We start from the raw sequence: 20376 nt of genomic DNA on the forward strand, positions 1-20376 counted from the left end.
TGTTCACCTGTTCAGCTGGCCTTTATGTGGTTCGGTGTCAAATTTCTGTTTAATACCCCTCATATGAGACTTCTTGGGGTGTTTTATGACAAAGTTATTTTTATGTGACCTTGTTGGTTGCTTCTCCTTTTACAATCACATTCGTAGGGCAATGTTCTTGTTGAATGATGACATCTCTTTGATTGACTTATGATCTCTGACAGTTTGGAAGGTCAAGAACAGAAGGTGCGTTAATACTCCAACAACTCCAGGCTTTCCTCTCAGTCACACCTCATCCTGTCTGGGATTTATAATTGGCTATTACTTTGTTGTTGGGTCAGAATCCTGGGACCTGCTCCCTAAAAGTACATGGGCGTACCTACACCATATGAGCTGCAATGGTTCAGGAAATCACTCACAACCTCCTTCATGAGGGCAGTCAGGGATGGATAATAAGTCGTGGGTTTATAAGTGATGCCCACATCCTGAGAATAAATAACAACAAATCACATCAGAGATTCCTGGTTAGAGGGATATTGGTAGGCAGACCCATTGTTTAGTAATGGAATTTGAGAGAGGACTTTGTGATGAGGGCTTCACCAGACATGTGAAATATTTAACCTATTTAACAGCCAGTTGTGACTGGTTAACCTTTAGATTTCTTTAGCAATTTACCTGAATACATAGGGGACATAGCTTTAAATTTAGGGGTGATAGATATAGGACAGATGTCAGAGGTAGGTTCCTTACTCAGAGAGTAGTAAGGGCGTGGAATGCCCTGCCTGCATCAGCAGTAGACTCACCAACTTTAAGGGCATTTAAATGGTCACTGGATAAACATATGGATGATAATGGAATAGTGTAGGTTAGATGGGCTGCAGATTGGTTTCACAGGTCGGCGGAACATTGAGGGCTGAAGGGCCTGTACTGCGCTGTAATGTTCTATGTTCTATGAATACAGCAGTCTGTAACTAATTTGTAGGAAGTGTATCTCTTATCCTGTGAAACTGAGACTCAAATAAGAGATACTCACAGTCAAACATCTATAATAGCTGAATAACAGTTATTTTATCCAGATTTTCTTTGAAATAGTTTTTTTTAAGAATAGCAGATAATATAGGCATAAGTAGCAAAAAACAGAAATTGCTTTAAAAACTCAGCAGGTCCGGCAGCATCTGTGGAGAGAAACCGCAACTAACGTTTTGGGTCCAGCGACCCTTCTTCAGAGCACTTGACTTCCCACAAGTGCAGTTCTTTTGTTTACAGTCAGGCATAAGTAGGTTGACTTTGTGAAATTTGTGCTATGATGAAATTAATTCTTTTGAGGGCTGAATCCTTACCCCTTCCTTCATAAAAGAATATATGTATTATTGCCTGTCCTGATGGTGTTTGATGGGGAATATAAACTGAAATTGCTGGAGAAACTCAGTAGATCTGGCAGCATCTATGAGAAGAAAACAGAGTTAACATTTCAAGTCAGGAGACTCTTCATCAGAATTGCCGAGTTTTTCTAGCAACTTCTGTTTTTGTGTCAGATCTCAGCATCTGCAATTCTTTCTTTTACTTTAGTGTTTGATGGGGACTGTCAAGGTGGCGGTATCTAACCCCATGCTGTACCTGTCCCCAGAGTGTTTGAGGGGGAAAGTGTAAAGAAAGCTTGACTCTGTTTTTAACCATGTGCTGTGCGTTTTCTGGGAGTGTTTGGTGTGGATGGACCGTTACTTTGTATTGTTCTGTTCACTCATGGGATGTGGACATTGCTGGCTGGGCCAGCTTTTACCGTCCATCACTAATTGCCTTTGAGAAGGCGTTGGTGAGCTGCCTTTTTGAACCACTGCAGTCCACATGTTGTAGATTGACCTACAATGTCCACAGCGGGGAATCCCAGGATTTTGACATGGCGACAGTGAAGGAATGACAGTATATTTCCAAGTCAGGATGGTGAGTGGCTTTTTGGGGGACCTTACAGATGGTGGTTTTCCTATGCTTCTGCTGCTCCTAGTGGTTGTAGGTTTGGAAGATGCTGTCTTCGGATCTTTGGTGAATTTCTGCAATGCATCTTGGAGATAGTACACATTGCTTCTACTGAGTGTCAGTAGTGGATGGGGTGCATCTTGCAGATGTGGTGTCAGTCAAGCGGGCTGCTTTGTCCTCATACTTAATGTCTAAATTGCAACACGTTCTGTTCCACAGCATAGGGAATGGGAAAAAAATGAGTAGCAACAGCTTTTCAAAAGGGTGAGCTTGGCACTGGTTTTTGAAACAGTTAGACAATGGAATGCATAAACCAAGGAGACACCTCCCCTCCACACTATCTGCACCTCACCTGAACACCATTTGCTTTTTATGCTTGTTCTCTATCTTCTCAAGCTCTTCAGATGCCAGGACCATCCCACTGTCCGTCTGGTTGTCCTGAAATAAAGGTTGGCTGGGAATGGAAATTAAATTGCAACAGTAGCACTGCAAAAATACAGCAGCAATGTTTCGGCAGTGATCTTCTTAGCAAAGCAGTTTGGGTTCAATGTATCACAGTGGGATTCGCAGGTTACATTTTCAAATCTATTTTTATCTAAAAACTGTTGCTCAAAAGAGGTAATTATGTCATTGATATAACAGGTAGAAAATTTACAAACAGGTATCGGATTAATGGAGATGAAATTGGTCTCTACTGGTAGCACATAACAGCTGATGGTGAATCAGACTCTCCTAGTGTTTAAATTTCTTTTCTATCAAAATCAAAGGCCTCTATTTTGTTGGCTATCTTGCTGTTACTCATGTACAGTTCCAAATGGCTTAGGGCCCCTTCCATTGACCTTTCTGTCCAAGTGTTGCTTGATCTTATTCCCACTGGATAACCAGGCCCACATTCCAGTTCGGAACCCTGGCTGAAGATTCATTCCCACCTCATTAAACCAAGGGTGAACTGAGACATTTCAGCAGCTTCATCAACACTAGACCCCTCTGAGATACACTATTATAACACTGACCAACTTTAAGGTACCTTTATCATAATGGATCAGGATTTTAATAGGCATTTTTCTGAGGCAATATAGGGGCATCTAACAGAATCTATTGGTCAATACCAATCCATTTAGTAAGGCATGATATGGCAAGAAGCATTCCATTTTGCAGGAGGAGGGGAGGTAGTAGATGCAGGAAGGAAAGAGCCCATAAAGGGATGAAGTATTAACCTGGATTTGGGAGAACATGGATTACTCACATTTTGCATGGTCATCATTGTCTCTTCCAATGGGACATCTTCAAATGTTTTCACTCTTGAAGGGCACTTAATCTGACTCTCTCCAGTTATGTGTCCAGAAAAAGAGACACAGTTATAGTATCTGCAGAGAAATAAATTCTAGTGAGTCAAGTGATGGTCAACACAAACCACACTCCAGCACCCACCCTCAATGTACATGGTATGGCAAGATCCACTTTCAACACAACCTGGACTCCAGCACTCACCCACACCCAAATCTCACTCCAGCGTCCACCCTCAGCACAAATCTCACTCTAGCAGCACCACCCTCAAACCAAATCACAGTCCAGCATCCAGCCTCAATACAAATCTCAATCCAACAGCCAGTCTCTTTACAAATCTCATTGCAGCCCCCAACCACAACACAAACCTCATTCTCAATGTAAATGGCACTCACCATTGACACAAACATCACTCCATCAAGCAACCACAATAAAGACCTCATTCCAACACTACTACCCTCAATGCAAATCTCACTCTAGCACCCATCCTTTAACATACTCTGCAATACGTTGAAATCTCAACAAAGTCAGTGATATGTATGTCCTTTCTTGCTATGATCTGCCTATACTGCTCACAAGCAAAGCCTTTCACTGAACTCAGGTACACATGACTACAATAAATAAATCAAAGCAGAATCAGCCTACACAGACCTGGAAGCCTGTGTTTGTCTCGAGCTGAAGGCTGGCATGTGTATAGGACTATTGGTGGGCATTGATGTAACATTGCTAGTGTGCATGTATGTTGCACTGAGGCACTGTGCAACAACTGTGGATAGTTTGATAGATTCTGGTATCATTGCACTGGTATCGGTGGGACAGGATGTTTCCTGAGATCAGGAAATGCTGGGGATAGTGACGAGATCTGCTGGAACAGAAGTCTCAAGGCATGATGTGTAGGAAAGGATTGAAATCTGAGAGTCTTAGGTTAATTACTAAAGTCTGCTGTTAGAAGGAGTCCTAGGTACTATTAGATTGTAGGGATCTGAGGTGCAGAGTACTGCAGTCTGATGATACTAGAGACCAATAAGGTGTCCTGTCATGGTAATGCACTGGGGTGGGAGCTGGGATCTCTGAATGTCAGGGATGGTATCAGATTCTGCAGGTGCTGAGTTGGCTGGAGTGGTGTTACTGGTGGGAGTCTCAGAATACATGGAAACTGGGATGCATGATCTTGGGTACTGAAGCAGACACTTCCAGGAGCAGAGTACTGTGGCAGAAGGGTTGAGGTTGAGGAGCACTGCAGATGTTGGCTGTATTTCTGCAATTAGCCAATCATATACAAATGTTTTTGTCCACCACTTACCTGGGTCCTATACTGTCACATCGTAATCTTGATTTCGACCCTTTATCATCTCTGTGAGACATGGATGAATGAGGCTGGGAAAAACACAAGTCGTCTTCTGTACACTGCAACATACTGAGAGGAATGTAGTCTTTCCCATCCTAAATGAAAAGACAAACTTGCATTTATGTACCATCTTATACATTCATGGGCCATACCAAAGTGCTTCAAAGTCACTTTTGAAGTGTAGTCCCTGTTGAAGTTGTGGAACCATGGCAGCCAGTCTGTAGATGGCCAGCAGCAATATGACAGGGATCAGATAGTCTGCTTTTCTAGTCACGTCGGTTGAGTGATGACCCAGAGCACTGGGGAGAACTCCCTCTTTATCAAAATAGTGAGTGTTGGACCTTTGCTAACCAGCTGAGGGTGTAAATGGGGCCTTGGTTTAATAGTACTTTTGAGACACGGGGCAGCATTTCCTCAGAGTTTGCTCTGCAATGGAAATGTCATGAGATAAGGATGTAAATGCAATTAATAATTCAAAAGGCTATGTCTGTCTCTCTTGTGTTGTTCCAGATGGCAGGAGGATTCCTGTGGATTTTAAATGATTTCTCCAGAGGAACAGGGCAAACCTAAGAAAATGATTAAAGATCCTTTCCAGATTCAGCTTGTGAGCATCCCACTGCGTAAGTAAAACAGACAGAAATGTCTTAGGTTTCTTGGAATGTGGGTGTCAGTTACAAAGCTAGCATTTATTCAATTGATAGTGTTGCTCCAGAGTTATAATGCTCTGATCAGCACTCAAAAATTTCAAAGCCATCTGGGACAAATCCCTGTCCACCATCGTAAGCATTCACTCCCTCGTCCACTGCAGCACCATGGTCGAAATATGTACATCTACAAGGTGCAATGCATAACACACCAAACCTGCTTCAACATTACTTTCCAAACCCTTGTCTTATACTATGGAGAAGGGCAGTGGCAATAGATTCATGAGATGCTGCAGGTTCCCCTTCAAGCTACATATTCTCTGAACATACAGCCATTCCTTCACTGCTGCTGGGTCAAAATCCTAGAAATCCCTTTCTAACAGCACTGTGGGTTTACCTACCACCTCTAAGTTCTCAAAGGCCAAATGGGATGGGCAATACATGGTGGCCTAGTCAGTGACAGGAGACAATGCAAGTGAATTAGAAAAAACTCTAGAATGGAACTTAAATCCATGAAGAAGTCATATTTTCACCATTGTTATGGATAGCTGCAAACATGGAAAGCTTTGGGAAGCACCTCATTGTCACCTGTTCCTCTGACTTCTCACAAACTATTTCTTATGAGTTAGTTAATTTTCTCAAGGGCAATGCTAGCAGGGTTCCCCTTCCTGATCACAGTCCAGAAAGTACTACTTGGGGGGCGGGGGTGGCGGGGAAGCAGAAGTGGAGGTGATTGACCTTAGGCTTTAATGCCTTGCTGAGCCCAGTGGTCTATAGAGTGGCAATTTGGATGAGGCATTTTAATTTTACCTTGAGGCTTGGAAGTAATGAGGGGAAAGCCCAATGAACCTAGACACAGGAAACAAATTCAGCTCCTTGAGTGAATTTTTGTTAAAGAGAATTACTGTGACCCACCAGTGCCCTATCAAATGGCTCAAGTGATTATACTCAAAAAGTTCACTGTTCCAGGTGTGATCATAAGTGATGGGGTGGAGTAGTTCAGGTGACTCACCTGTTGGACATTGGCTTGTAACAGATCTCCAAGGAGCTCCACAAGATCAGAGAAGGTTGGCCTGTCTTTCGGTTCACCTTGCCAGGTGCTCAGCATTATACGATAGCTGCCAAAGCAATGAATTCACTTGTTAGTCAACAACAGATGATCAAGACCTTCCAGGAATTTTTTTCTTCAAGGAGAAGACTTTTTAAAAAATTCATTCTTGGGATGTGGGCATCACTAGCTGAGCTAGCATTTATTATCCACCCCTTACTGACTTTGAAAAAGCAGTAGTGAGCTGCCTTTTTGAACTGTTGCAGTCCAGTTCGTGTAGACACACCCACAGTGCTATTAGGAAGGGAATTTTGGGATCTTGGCCCAGTGTCACTGAAGGAACTGCAATACGTTTCTAAGTCTGGATGGTGAGTGCCTCAGAGGGGAACTTGCAGGTGGTGGTTCTCCAACGCATCTGCTGCCCCTATCCTTCTACTTGGGAGTTATCATGGCTTTGGAAAGTGCTGTCTAAGGAGATTTCACTTGTTGCAGTGCAGTCCATTGTTATCACTGAACGTCAGAGATGAGGGGTGTGCACATTTGTGAATGCATTGCCAATCATGTGAGCTGCTTTGTGGTGTCAAACATTTTGAATGTTGTTGCAGCTGCAACAGCCAGGCCAGTGGAACATCCCATCGCATGTCTGACTTGTAACTTGTAGATGATGGACAGACTTTAGGGAGAAAGCATAGGCAGCATGGTGACTCAGCGGTTCGCACTGTTACCTCACAGCACCAGGGACCCAGGATTGATTTCCGTCCTCAGGCAACTGTCTGTGTGGAATTTGCACATTTTCCCCCTGCCTGCGTGGGTTTCCATGCCTGCAGGTGCTCTGGTTTCCTCCCGCAGTACAAAGATGTGCAAGTTAGGTGAATTGGCCATGCTAAGTTATCTGTAGTGTTGAGGGATGTGTAGGTTAGGTGTGTAAGCCATGGGAAATGCAGGGTTACAGGAGGAGGGTAGGGGACTAGATCTGTGTGGGATGATCTTTGGAGGGTTGGGGTGGACTTGTTGGGCAGAATGGCCTGTTTCCAAACTGTGGGGATTCTATATATAAATGAGGTGAGTTACTCATTGCAGGATTCCTTCCCTTTGACCTACTCTTGTAGCCACAGTATTTATATGGCTAGTAAGGTTTAGTTTCTGGTAACCCCCGGGATTTTGATATGGAGGATTCAGTGATGGTACATGGAATGTCAAGAAGCAATGGTTAGCTTCTCTCTACTAATGACTGCTGATTTTAAAATTTTCAGACGTGGAAATTACAGTTTGCATATAAGACATGTTCATAAGGATGGATTTTGCATTTGCATAGTGCTTTCTATAAAAAACAAGAAGAAGTAGGAACAGGAGTAAACCATTCACGCCATGAGGCTAGTCTGTCATTTAAGAAGAACACAGCTGATTGTCTATCTCAAATCCACAGGCTCCACTGCCACTTTCGTATCCTCTTCATATATCTCACACTTCCTTACTGTAAAAGGTCTATTAATCTCTGTCTTGTAAACACTCAGCTTTACAATCCAAAGATGGGCCAAAATCCTTCATGGTCAAACAAGTACTGTTTTGATGATGTAGGAATTGTAGCAACCAATTTACACACTGCATGTTCCCATAAACAACAATGTGATCAATCACTATATTTACAAAATTCTATTTTAATGGCAGGAAGTGAGGGAATAAATATTAGCCAAGAGACTGAGGGAACTTCTTTTACTCTCCTTTGAGTAGCCTCATTGGATCTTGGAGAGCAGAGAGAAGACACTTGTCAGTGCAGTATTTTCTCAATACTGCACTGTGAATGTCAGTTGACAATTTGTGCTCAAGTTTCTAAATTCACTTGTCTCCTGACTCAGAGATCAAATACAGAACAGGTTAGATGCTGAATGATATTCTCTCTACACTCCTGTCAAACAATCCCAAGGTCGGCAGAGTACATAAGAACATAAGACCTAGGAGCAGGAGTACGCAATTCAGCCCTTCAAGCATCCACCACCATCTAATATGATCCCATTGTGACTTCAACTCCACTTTTCCTTCTGCTCCTCAAAAATTTTTAACCCTTTAAAAATTTGTCCGTCTCTTCCTTAAACTTATTCAGTATCCCGGTGCCCACTGCACTCTGGCGTGGTGAATTCCACAGATTCACGGTCCTTCAAGAAATATAATTCCTGTCATACGCGATAACAAGGTGTAGAGCTGGATGAACACAGCAGGCCAAGCAGCATCATAGGAGCAGGAAAGCTGACGTTTTGGGCCTAGACACTTAAGAAGTTTCTGAAGAAGAAACGTCAGCTTTCCTGCTCCTATGATGCTGCTTGGCCTGCTGTGTTCATCCAGCTCTATACCTTGTTATCTCAGATTCTCCAGCATCTGCAGTTCCTACTACCTCTAATTCCTGTCATCTCTGTTTTGAATCTGCTGTCCCTTAGATTGTCCCATGGAGGCGAAACATCAGCTCTATGCCTACTCTGTCATCTTTAGCATCTTATATACCTCAATTTGATTTCCTCTCATCCTTCCAACAAGTAAAGGCCTAAGCTGCTCAATTTCTCCATATTAGAGAGTATATATCAGATCAGGAATGTATGGTTGAGAAGGCAGTGGAAACAAATCTGACTGGATGTATATTTGAATGGAAAAAAATATCAGTGCTATGGGAAATGAACAGATGGAGTAGAGCTATTGGATGGCTTTTTCGACAAGCCAACACCATTACAATGGACTGAATGGCCTTCTTCTGGACAGTATGATTTTACCATTCTACATGTTTGACTATGTCAGTTTAGGCAACCACATTGTCGCATAATTTGACTGCTGGGTTCTATGAACAAGGCAGCGTGGAGAAACCATTTTAATCCTTCCAGCCTATTCCATCATTCAATTAGATCAAGCTGATCTGTACCTTGACAGTATAAATTCATGGAATCACACAGTACAGAAGATGACTGTTAGCCCATCAGGCCTGTCCCACTAAAAATACACGACTACCCTCACTAGTTCCACTTAATCTTGTCAATTACCCACCTCAATACTGTAACACTTTTACTTCACAAAAACCATTAACCTTGGATTAGACATTTTCACCAACAACTTTGTTAGGGGAAGGGTTCAAGATTTCCATTACCTATTGTGTGGAAAAACACCCCAAATTGCCTGGCTCTAATTTTAAAACTTTCTGCTCTTGTAGTGGACTCATTTTCAGAGGAAATAGTTTCTCTCTATTTGCCCCTATCAAATTCTTCAAGCATTTTAATCAGCTCAGTTAAATCATCCCTTAATCTGTTCTACTCAATAGAATACTAGTTTTGTCTTTGAAGACTGGTCACTTCATTTAACCCTTTTAATCCCAGAATGACTAAGGATCCAGAGGTATCCCCATTACATTTCTGCTGTAGCATATTCCGGAGCCCGCATCCTGGTGCCTTCCCGCAGTTTCTGGCAGAATTCCTCATTAATCTGGACTCCGGGATAGGGAGAGACACCTGAAAGAAAACAAGAGGTCAGTAAGATAATGATAGGCTCACTGATGGCCACATTTAGCCAAGTCCTGAGCAGTAATTTCTGCTCACCCAGAGAAAAGATCTCCCATAGGAGGACCCCAAATGACCACACATCACTCTGAGTGGTGTAGACCTTATCGAAAATGCTCTCAGGAGCCATCCACTTGAGCGGGAGTCTAGCCTGTAACAAAACGTAAAAATCAGAAGTTACAATACTTTGGCTGACAACTTAAATTTGCTAAAATCCACTAATGTGCTTTATCAAAACTTGATTAGGAAAAGGTCAAATACTCCCAGGGCTAGTATAACATGGATTACATCCAGAGTAAAGCTTGTTCCACACTGCCCTCCCAGGGCAAGTATGGCACAGGTTAGATTCAAAGTGCAGTCTTGCCATATGGTCTTTGCTGGCATGATTTGTACTTATTGAACCATGGCTATGTGCCCTGAGAAGATGGTGATGGACCTGCTTGAACTGCTGCTAATTTGATAACCAGAATCTCTAGCCATTCGGCCACAGAGTAGTTTAGAGTCAATTATGTTGCTCTGTCAGAATGGGTAAGGTTTCCTTCTCTGAAGTACCAGTTGGGTTTGTTTTGAGTTGAGTGTGAACCAGTCAAATTATTTTTCTAAACCAGCAATCCTAAAGCTTCTTGCTCAGTTTCGCTGAGATCAGCTTCTTGATTCACATATTTTTTTCAAAAATCCAATTCCCAAACTGCTGTGGTGAGACTAGAACTCATATTCTCTTGATTATTTATTGATATTCTCAGTGATCATCCAAATCGTCATCTACTATTCTGGTAGTTGTATGATATGTGAATAATCAGAACAGCAATGCTGATCAATTCATCTGCACCAAACTCAGACAAGAGACAAGGAAACCCCCAGATTGTTTCTCCAAAGCATAATACACTCACATTACATAGGAACAGGAGGAAGCCTGAGCCTGTTTTGTCACTCAATTAAATCACAGTTGGTCTGTATCACAGATAACAAGTTGTGGAGCTAGATGAACACAGCAGGCCAAGCGGCATCAGAGGAGCAGGAAAGCTGACGTTTCGGGTCTAGACCCTTCTTCAGAAATAGGGGAGGGGAAGGGGACCCCATTTACCCATCTTGGTTAGGTAACCCTTGGTGCCTTTCTCTGTATGTGGTACTGTCACCTTCAAAGAGTTTTTAATCACATTTCAAGCCAAAATATCACTACGTGCCAGGACGACATTACCTCAGCCAAAATAGGAAATGAATCCAAGTTATTGATATTCTTCTGCACCTCGGAAACTGAGCTAGCTGGCCCTATCAATGGCTTTACTCAATAAACATCTAGCCATCTCACTCTAGGCAACCTTTCTTTAAAAGAAAATGTAATTATTATTCCTATATGAATCCTCACGAAAAAAAATCTTAGCAGTCAAGGTGAAAAATCTATTTTGAAGCCCCAACATTATTGTTGGGGGCAAACCTCCATCCCCAGGAGTTTTTGTCTCATTGGCAGCTACAAATCCAAAGTCTACAATGACATAATACAAATAGGAGGAAGCCATTCAATTTAATCATAACCTTTACTGTACTTTAACTCCAGTTTTGCTCCCTAGCCCTTATATAACCTCAGGCATAGCTACTTACATTCCCTTTTCGCACGTAATCAGGATCCTTGTAGATGTCTCTGGCGAGGCCGAAATCACAGATCTTCACCACATTGTTTTCAGACAGGAGAATGTTGCGAGCTGCCAGGTCTCTGTGAATACACTGAACACAGGTTCCTGTCGTTCAATATGCAGCAAAGCTTCAGAGATTGGGGATGAATTTTGTCTCGACCACCTGTCTGCTGGTTGGGGGCAGCGGTGGGGAGAGGAATGGGGAATGACGATGATGCTTGCCCTGGGTAAAAAAACTGCATGTGGTGTCTTTTAACACAGGGTGGCAGTTTCTCAACTCAATTTGTCTGATAACACTCTTGATGCTGTGAAAAAATTAAAACACTGCAGAGGAGGCAAGGAAAGGGATAGACTGAACAGGCTAGGAATCTTTACTCCAGAAAAGAAGAGGTGACCCACTATTAATCCCCATAATATCATGATGCGGTTTGATTGCACAAATATAAAGAAAACGGTTCCACTTATGTGAGTGCAAAAATAGACACCATAAGTATCTGAGGGTCAACAACAGTCATGGATTAATACAGCATGGAAGCAGACCCTTTGGTCCAATCAGTCCATGCTGACCATAATCCCAAACTAATCTAGTCCCACTTGCCTGCTCCTGACCCATATCTCTACAAACAAACCCTTTCTATTCCTGCACTTATCTAAGTGTCTTTTAAGCATTATAACTGTACCCACATCCACCACTTCCTCAGGAAGTTCGTTCCACCTGCGAACCACCCTATGTGTAAAAAAAGCTTCCCCTCATGTCTTTTTTAAATCTAGTAGGAGTTACAGGAGAAACATATTTACTCGGAGAGTGATGAGAATGTGGAATACACCAGCACAAGGAGCAGCTGACGGAGAAAAGAATAGAAGGATACACTGGAGGTTGGAGATGTCTTGTGTCAAGTATAAACATTGGACCTGCTGGATGAAATGGCTCATTGCCTTACAATTTCAAAGCGAGTTCGCTTTTGAAGCTTTTCAGCCTGCAATAGCTTTGTTTACTCAACACTGCTCCAAATCACTGGATATCCTTACTCAGCGAACATCTAACAAGGGCAGTGTTATGAAGACAATAATGGAAAGCACACAGGGTTTAGATTCTTCAGCACAGAAGGGTGTACACTCTGCTGGATGTTAAAATCACTCCCCTTTTTGGGCAAGGCCACAGTGAGGTGAAATTCCTGGCTGCTTCTCTGCTCACTTTCCGGACAGTCTGGCATCCCATCGCCAAGTGGGAGCTCAGTTGTGTAGCAGAGCAGGGTCCAGTGGATGGCTGAAGGGGCCAACGATACTTGTAGACCTCAGACAGGACCAGTGTTAGTGGATATTGAAGGTAGTGCCAAGCAGGCTGCTTTCACCTGGACTGTGTTGAGCTTCTTCAGAGCTGTTGGAGCTGCAGTGATCCAGATAAGTGGGAAGTATTCCATCACACTGCTGACTTGTGTAGATGGTGGGCAGGCACTGGGGATTCAGGAGATTAGTTAATTGCTGCAAAGTGTGTGGCCTCAGAGAGAGGCAGTTACTTTCAAATTAGTGTTGTTCTGAACAGCAATATCCAATAACCAGCAAAAAACAAATCAGACAGGCAGGAATAATTTTCCCCACTAAATCTTCATGTGTTTTCTACAGCTAGCAGTAGGGGGCAGTGGAGGGTTATTTAAGAATCTCTTCTCTGATTATGCAAGTCAACCCACAAAGAAATTTGCAAATGCACGCAGCAGAAAGAAGTAAAGGATGGAAGGAACAAATGGAAAGATTATCTTCAATGCCTTTCGTGGCCTCAGGACATTCATAAGTGCTACACAGCCAGTTAAACAGTTTTTGATGTGAGGATTACTATTGTAAGATGCCCCAAGTAATAGCAATACCTGCTTTAGAAGAATGAGACCTAGCAACACTGAGTTACACTGCTGATGGCTGACTGTTCCTGCTGCTGAACCCTGCAGGAAGGGGAACGTGTATTGATGTTGCTACTGAGCACCTACAATTATTCCTCCAGCCCAACACTCAAATCAGACAACATTACAGCACGGTAGCAGCTGGAGGCCATTAGCCCATCCTGTCCATGCCTGTTCATAGGTATTCTCTGTTCTTTCTCCATACATCTCTGAATCTTTCTTCAAATACTTTTCTCATTCCCTTTGGAAATAGCTACAGATCAACAGACACAGTAAAGGCCAGGAAAGACACTGGGTGAAGTAAGAGAACCTGGACAGTGTCCACTGAATCGTGCTAGCGTCAGCCAACAAATTTGGAAACCTCACCTTTCTGGATGCCAGGAACTCCATCCCCCGAGCAACTTGGAAGCTGTAGCAGATAAGGTCCACTAAGGTCAGAGGGCATTGCCAGAGGTCGTCAACTGTCAGAGGGAAAACAGAAGATCTTGTCTTTATTTAGGCAAATCCAGGAAGCTCTAGTCCAGAAGCCCTCAGCCACAACACTGAATGCTGCCCACCCCATATGGGAATAATACTGTTACAGAGATAATAGGAACTGCTGATGCTGGAGAATCCGAGATAACAAGGTGTGAGGCTGGATGAACATAGCAGGCCAAGCAGCATGAGAGGAGCAGGAAAGTTTTACGTTTCGGGTCGAGATCCTTCTTCAGAAATGATTTTGCAGTGGGGTTAAACCATTTCTGAAGAAGGGTCTCGACCCGAAACGTCAAACTTTCCTGCTCCTCAGATGCTGCTTGGCCTCCTGTGTTCATCCAGCTTCAGACTGTGTTATCTGGGAATAATATGGTTCTCTATTACAACACGGAGTTGCCAATCTTACAAACCGGCTTGCCACCTTCTCCTCATTTCCCTCAACCCCACTTTCTGACCATGTCTCTATATCCCTCAACCCCATCTCCCGACCTTCTTTTCAGATCCCTCAACCCCAATCTCTCCCCATAATCCTCAAGCCCATGCCCCCACTTTCCTCAACTCCACTTCCTGGATTCCTCCCAATATCCTTCAGCCCCACTTTCTCCTTATATCCTTCAACCCAGCATCCTGATCTTATTTCCATCTCCTTCAACCCGACCTTCTTCCCATCTTTCTCAATCCCACCTACCCACACTACATTAATAGACTAGTAGTCCAGAGGCACAGACAAATACTCTGGGAACATAAGTTCAAACCCTACCATAGCCACTGGAAGAATTCAAACTCAAACCTCTGGAAGAAAATCTTGTCTTATTATTACCAATCAGGAATCTGTGCAAAATCTATCTGGTTCAGTATTACTGTGCAGGAAAGGGAATCTACCATCCGGACCCAGTCTGACCCACCTGAAACTTCAGATTCACACCAAAATGGTTTATTCTTAACTACTGTCTATTGCTATTTGGTTGTAAGTGACTCACTATCACCTCCGCAGTGGTAGTTGGGATGTGAAATAAATGTTGGCTTTGCCAACTACCTACCTTCTCCCGATGACCCTCAAACATGGCTTGCATCAGCTACAAATCCAATTGTCACTGCATTCCATTGGTCTCTTGTGCTGATAACTTGAGCACCATTGTTTGGAGTCTTTCATAACAAGGAATGGGGTTCCTGAGTAAGTATCTTTTTCCCATTTACTTTCAAGGTTTTTGACCGCCATTCTAATATCTGATCATTTAAAACACAGTGTGAGTGATTCTCACCTTCCACCAACTCCTCAGGATGACAAAGGATTTTCTCCATGGCTGCTCGTTTACAGATTGCATTCACACTGGTGCATGTCCGACTCCTGTTGTCCAGTCCTTTCACTACTTCCACCATTGAGATCACCTGAGTCCTCATTTTTGGAACCCGCTCCTGCAGCACAACAGTAATTTAATCAAACCTAGAGAGCTCTGGTATAGACAGTAAAGTGCCCTCCACACTGTACCATCAAACAGGCTTAGGAGCATGAGGAGACAAAGCAGGCCATTCAGCTCCTCAATCCTGTTCTGCTACTGAATTAGAACATGGCTGATTCATACCTCAGCTTCATTTACCCAACTATGCTCCATATCCCTCACAAGGGAGATGTAGTGGGTGGCAGTAATGTCATTGGCCTGTGAATCCAGAAGCCCAGGTTAATGCTATGGGGACATGGGCCCACTACAGCTGGTGTATTTAAACTTGATCGCTGAGTCTGGAATTATAAGCTAGTTTCAGTAACAATGACCATGAAACCATTGGTAATAACTGTGAAAGGCCACCTGATGTCCATTACAGAGCGAAATATGCTGTCCTTGCATATCTGCCTTACTCTAGCCCCATAGCAATGTGATTGACTGCCCTCAGAAATGCCCAAGCAAACTACTCAATTCAAGAGAAATAATTCTGGCTTTGCTAATGATTCTCTAGATTGCACAAAAGAGTAAAGGCAAAAGAAAATACCATTCCCTAATGGAGAATGGAAGATCCAAGAGACTTTGAGGTCTTAATAAAGGATAAAGATGAAGACGGGGAATCGGGCTTTTATTAGCTCAGTGAAGTTACAGGGAGATGGATGGAAGTCCAGTAATATTACCCTGTATGGTATAAAATCTTCACGCTTGCTTCTCAAATAATTTGAAAGGTTTCCATACTTGCAGTATTCAACAATCACCATCAAAGGACCTGAAACAGTACAGAATAAGCAGTGTCAAATAACCCACAACATTACAGTTTGATCCTTAACCGTACTACAATTTTGGCAGTTTTAGACATTTTAGGAGCTAGAAAAGGTGACAAGAAGAACAGCTCATGAGCCTATTCCAAAAGTCACCGACATCATGGATGGCCTATGGCCTGACTCCTTAACCCTGAACTAAATTGAGTAAGAGAAATCTATTAATCTCAATTCTAAAAGGAACAATTCATCTCATATCAACTGCTGTCTGCACAAACTCCGACCACCTGTTGTTTATAGATGTGTTTCTTAATTTGGCCGCTTAAATAGAACACAGAAAAGCACAGCACAGGAATAGGTCTTTTGGCCCACAGTGTTGTGCCAAACATGATGCTAAATTAAACTAGACCCTTCTGCCTGCCCTTGGAGCAAATCCCTCCATTTCTTGCATGCTCATGTGCTTACCAAAAAGTCCCTTAAATGCCCTATCATGTCTGCCTCCACCATTACCCGTCGCAGTGCTTTGCAGACTCCTACTATGTGTAAAAAACGTGCCCCTCACATTTCCTTTCAACTTTCCACCTCTCACCTTAAATGCATACCCCCTTATATTAGACATTTCAACTCTGAGATAAAGATGTTTGGCCCTAACATTTTGATTCTTAATCCTAGACTCTCCAACTAACAGTAATAATTTATCTCAATCAAATTCATCTGTTTGTCTTAATATGTTGAAAACTGTGAACAAATCACTCTGTTAATCTTCTAAATTTTGGTCATAATAATCCTAGTTTGCATCCATCCTCACAATTTAATCCTTGGAGTTTAGATATCATTTTCGTAACTCTAGATTGCACTCTATCCAAGGCCACAATATCCTTCCCTGATGAAAATATTTTCTTCACATGAATAGATTTCAATGGAATGTTCTAGTATGAAGCTATATTTAAATGAATGTATGCTATTATTCCAGGTTCTCATCAGAAAAGGAAGCAAAGACTTTGTTATAGTTCACCAGAATTAAAAGGCAATAAATAATTTGTGATGCATTTGGATACAAATGGATCACACAGTCCCTCATTACTAATAACAAAAACCTCTTTGTTCAAATGAGGTTCAGTGTGAAGTCCAACAGACAATGATTATTGACTCCCTGAGAGTAATTAGGAATAGATGCATTTAAAAGGCCAGGAACTATCTGGGAACCTCACCCATCATCAGCTGCTGCTGTCAACCAGTTCTCACAATCCCGAGGCATAGATGTACTATCCGTGATTAATCAGAAATGTTAAAGATAGTATCAAACTTAAAGAAACGGCATATCATTGTGAAAAAAGTGGTGATATGTTAGAAGACTAGAAAGGATAAAAGAAACAGTAAAGAATTACCAAAAATTAATAAAGTGAGAAAATTTAAAGTACGAGGCAAATCGAGTCAGAAGTATAGAAATGATTGGTAAGCATTTCTATAAACATTCAAAGAAGAAATTAGTTAACTCAGTGAGCAGTAGTCCTACAGAAAGTGAGGTTGGAGAATTGATAACGGATGATAAGGAAATGGAAGATAAATTGAACAAGTACTTTGCAATAGTCCTAGTTATAAAGGACACAAATAATTGCTCGAAAGCATTCATAAATCAGGAGATGGGAGGAAGGGAAGAAATCATTACAACAATCACCAGAGAAGTGGTACTGAGTAAGCTGTTGAAGATGTGGGATGAAATGCCTATGATGAACTTTATCCTAGGATTTTACAAGAATTAGCTAGTGAGATAGATGATGTGTTGATTTTTTCAAAATTCCCTTAATTCAGGGATGGTCCCATTGGTTTGAAAAATAATGAATATTACTCAATTATTCAAAATGGGAAGGAGACAGAAATTAGGAAGATACATGCCAGTTGTATTAACATGTGCCAGAGAAAAATGTTAGCAGTTTATAATAAATAAGTTACAACAGGATCTTGGAAAAGTTGAAGGTACTCAGGCCGAGTAAACATGGTTGATGAAAGGGAAATCATGTTCGACCAATAGTTGCAATTATTTGAGGAGGTCACATGTGCTTTGGATAAAGGGGAACTGGTGAATGTATGATACTTGTGAGTTCCAGAAGGCACCCCCTGCACACACACATATGTACACTCTCTCTCTCTCTCTCCCTCTCTCTCTCACACACACACAAACACACGCACACACACACACAGTCTCACACACACACACAGTCTCACACACACACACACACACACAGTCTCACAGACACACACACACACACATTCTCTCTGTCTCCATCCCTCACACATATCCACTCACTCTCTCACACACATACACACTTACATATAAATCTATGGGGTGAATTTGCATACGCAGGTGCATTCTATTTCATTCAAAAAGCACACAATTTATGGACAGTCAGTTCATGTGTCATTTTATAAGTTCCTACTTTAGAAATGAAACCAGTCTGACTCCAAACAAAAACAAAACAGACTCTAAACAAGGCCTCACATCTAACATGCATTCTCTGACCTAAATTATCACCCATTCTTTATACTTTAGTTTTCTCGGGACAGCAACTTGAAAGAAATTCGGGGATTCACATGTACATATTAATCAATTAAAACCTTCTAACTGATTTAACAGCATCTTAAGTTTGTTTAATGCATTCACATCACTTGTGTGACCCTTTGATGTTTTACTCATAAATTCTGTGTCTGTGAGCTACGTTCCCACCACCTGACAAAGGAGCAGCGCTGTGAAAGCTTGTGTTTTCAAATAAACCTGTAGGACTATAACCTGGTGTTGTGTGATTTCTGCCCACATAATGGCATGGAAAGAAGATTTGCTGGCTAATAGGAAGGTGGAAAGTAAGTCTGGAATACTGTGCACAGTACCAGTGAGTTCAGAGAAGATTGACTGGACATATAATGGTGGGGCGTTGTCTTATACAGAAAGGCTAGACATGGTAGCCCTCTACTTGCCTGAGCTTAGAAGAGCAAGCAGAGCCTTTATTGAAACAGATGAGATTCTGAGGGATTTTAGTTTTTAGTTGAATCCTTATTTTATTTACCAGACAGAAAAATGGAACATCTTCTCGCAGTCCCAAAAAATATCCTGGATTAAAACAGCAGACTATCCTACATGTAAGTAGAGTCCTGCCATCAAACCAGACAGGATTTGAGGAATACTTGCAACTGACATAATCTAAGAACAAATCATTTCCCCAGATGTGCATAGTTCAGGAGTTTTTTATTCTCAGGTATCTTCACAAAGTAGATGTCGAGAGGTTGTTTCCTCGTATGGAAGAATCTAGAACTAAGCTCACTATTTAAAAATAATAAAATGTGAGGCTGGATGAACACAGCAGGCAAAGCAGCATCTCAGGAGCACAAAAGCTGACGTTTCGGGCCTAGACCCTTCATCAGAGAGGGGGATGGGGACAGGGAACTGGAATAAATAGGGAGAGAGGGGGAGGCGGACCGAAGATGGAGAGTAAAGAAGATAGGTGGAGAGAGTATAGGTGGGGAGGTAGGGAGGGGATAGGTCAGTCCAGGGAAGACGGACAGGTCAAGGAGGTGGGATGAGGTTAGTAGGTAGGAGATGGAGGTGCGCCTTGGGGTGGGAGGAAGGGATGGGTGAGAGGAAGAACAGTTTAGAGAGGCAGAGACAGGTTGGACTGGTTTTGGGATGCAGTGGGTGGAGGGGAAGAGCTGGGCTGGTTGTGTGGTGCAGTGGGGGGAGGGGACGAACTGGGCTGGTTTTGGGATGCGGTGGAGGAAGGGGAGATTTTGAAGCTGGCGAAGTCCACATTGATACCATTAGGCTGCAGGGTTCCCAAACGGAATATGAGTTGCTGTTCCTGCAACCTTCGGGTGGCATCATTGTGGCACTGCAGGAGGCCCATGATGGACATGTCATCTAAAGAATGGGAGGGGGAGTGGAAATGGTTTGCAACTGGGAGGTGCAGTTGTTTGTTGCGAACTGAGCGGAGGTGTTCTGCAAAGCGGTCTCCAAGCCTCCGCTTGGTTTCCCCAATGTAGAGGAAGCCACACCGGGTACAGTGGATGCAGTATACCACATTGGCAGATGTGCAGGTGAACCTCTGCTTAATGTGGAATGTCATCTTGGGGCCTGGGATAGGGGTGAGGGAGGAGGTGTGGGGGCAAGTGTAGCATTTCCTGCGGTTGCAGGGGAAGGTGCCGGGTGTGGTGGGGTTGGAGGGCAGTGTGGAGCGAACAAGGGAGTCACGGAGAGAGTGGTCTCACTATTTAACCTCACTGGTGGCTCAATGGTTAGCACTGCAGCTTCACGGTGCCAGGGACCCGGGTTCGATTCCAGGCCTGGGCGACTGTCTGTGTGGAGTTTGCACATTCT

General features: G+C 42.8%; 1 protein-coding gene across 1 annotated transcript in view; it reads right to left on the reverse strand.

The window, feature by feature from the left end:
- The window catches only part of flt4 (fms related receptor tyrosine kinase 4), a 240824-nt gene that overhangs the window by 2154 nt on the left and 218294 nt on the right, over nt 1–20376 (reverse strand). Inside the window, exons 20-29 of the mRNA XM_059650520.1 lie at nt 15930–16018; nt 15073–15226; nt 13703–13797; nt 11413–11535; nt 9853–9964; nt 9666–9765; nt 6245–6350; nt 4544–4683; nt 3200–3320; nt 2306–2391 (exon numbers count right to left, since the gene is read on the reverse strand). Of these exons, the coding sequence (XP_059506503.1) occupies nt 2306–2391; nt 3200–3320; nt 4544–4683; nt 6245–6350; nt 9666–9765; nt 9853–9964; nt 11413–11535; nt 13703–13797; nt 15073–15226; nt 15930–16018 (1126 nt within the window). The remainder of the gene's footprint in view (nt 1–2305; nt 2392–3199; nt 3321–4543; nt 4684–6244; nt 6351–9665; nt 9766–9852; nt 9965–11412; nt 11536–13702; nt 13798–15072; nt 15227–15929; nt 16019–20376) is intronic.

Source organism: Stegostoma tigrinum, chromosome 13, assembly GCF_030684315.1.
Source record: "Stegostoma tigrinum isolate sSteTig4 chromosome 13, sSteTig4.hap1, whole genome shotgun sequence".
Classification (NCBI taxonomy): domain Eukaryota; kingdom Metazoa; phylum Chordata; class Chondrichthyes; order Orectolobiformes; family Stegostomatidae; genus Stegostoma; species Stegostoma tigrinum.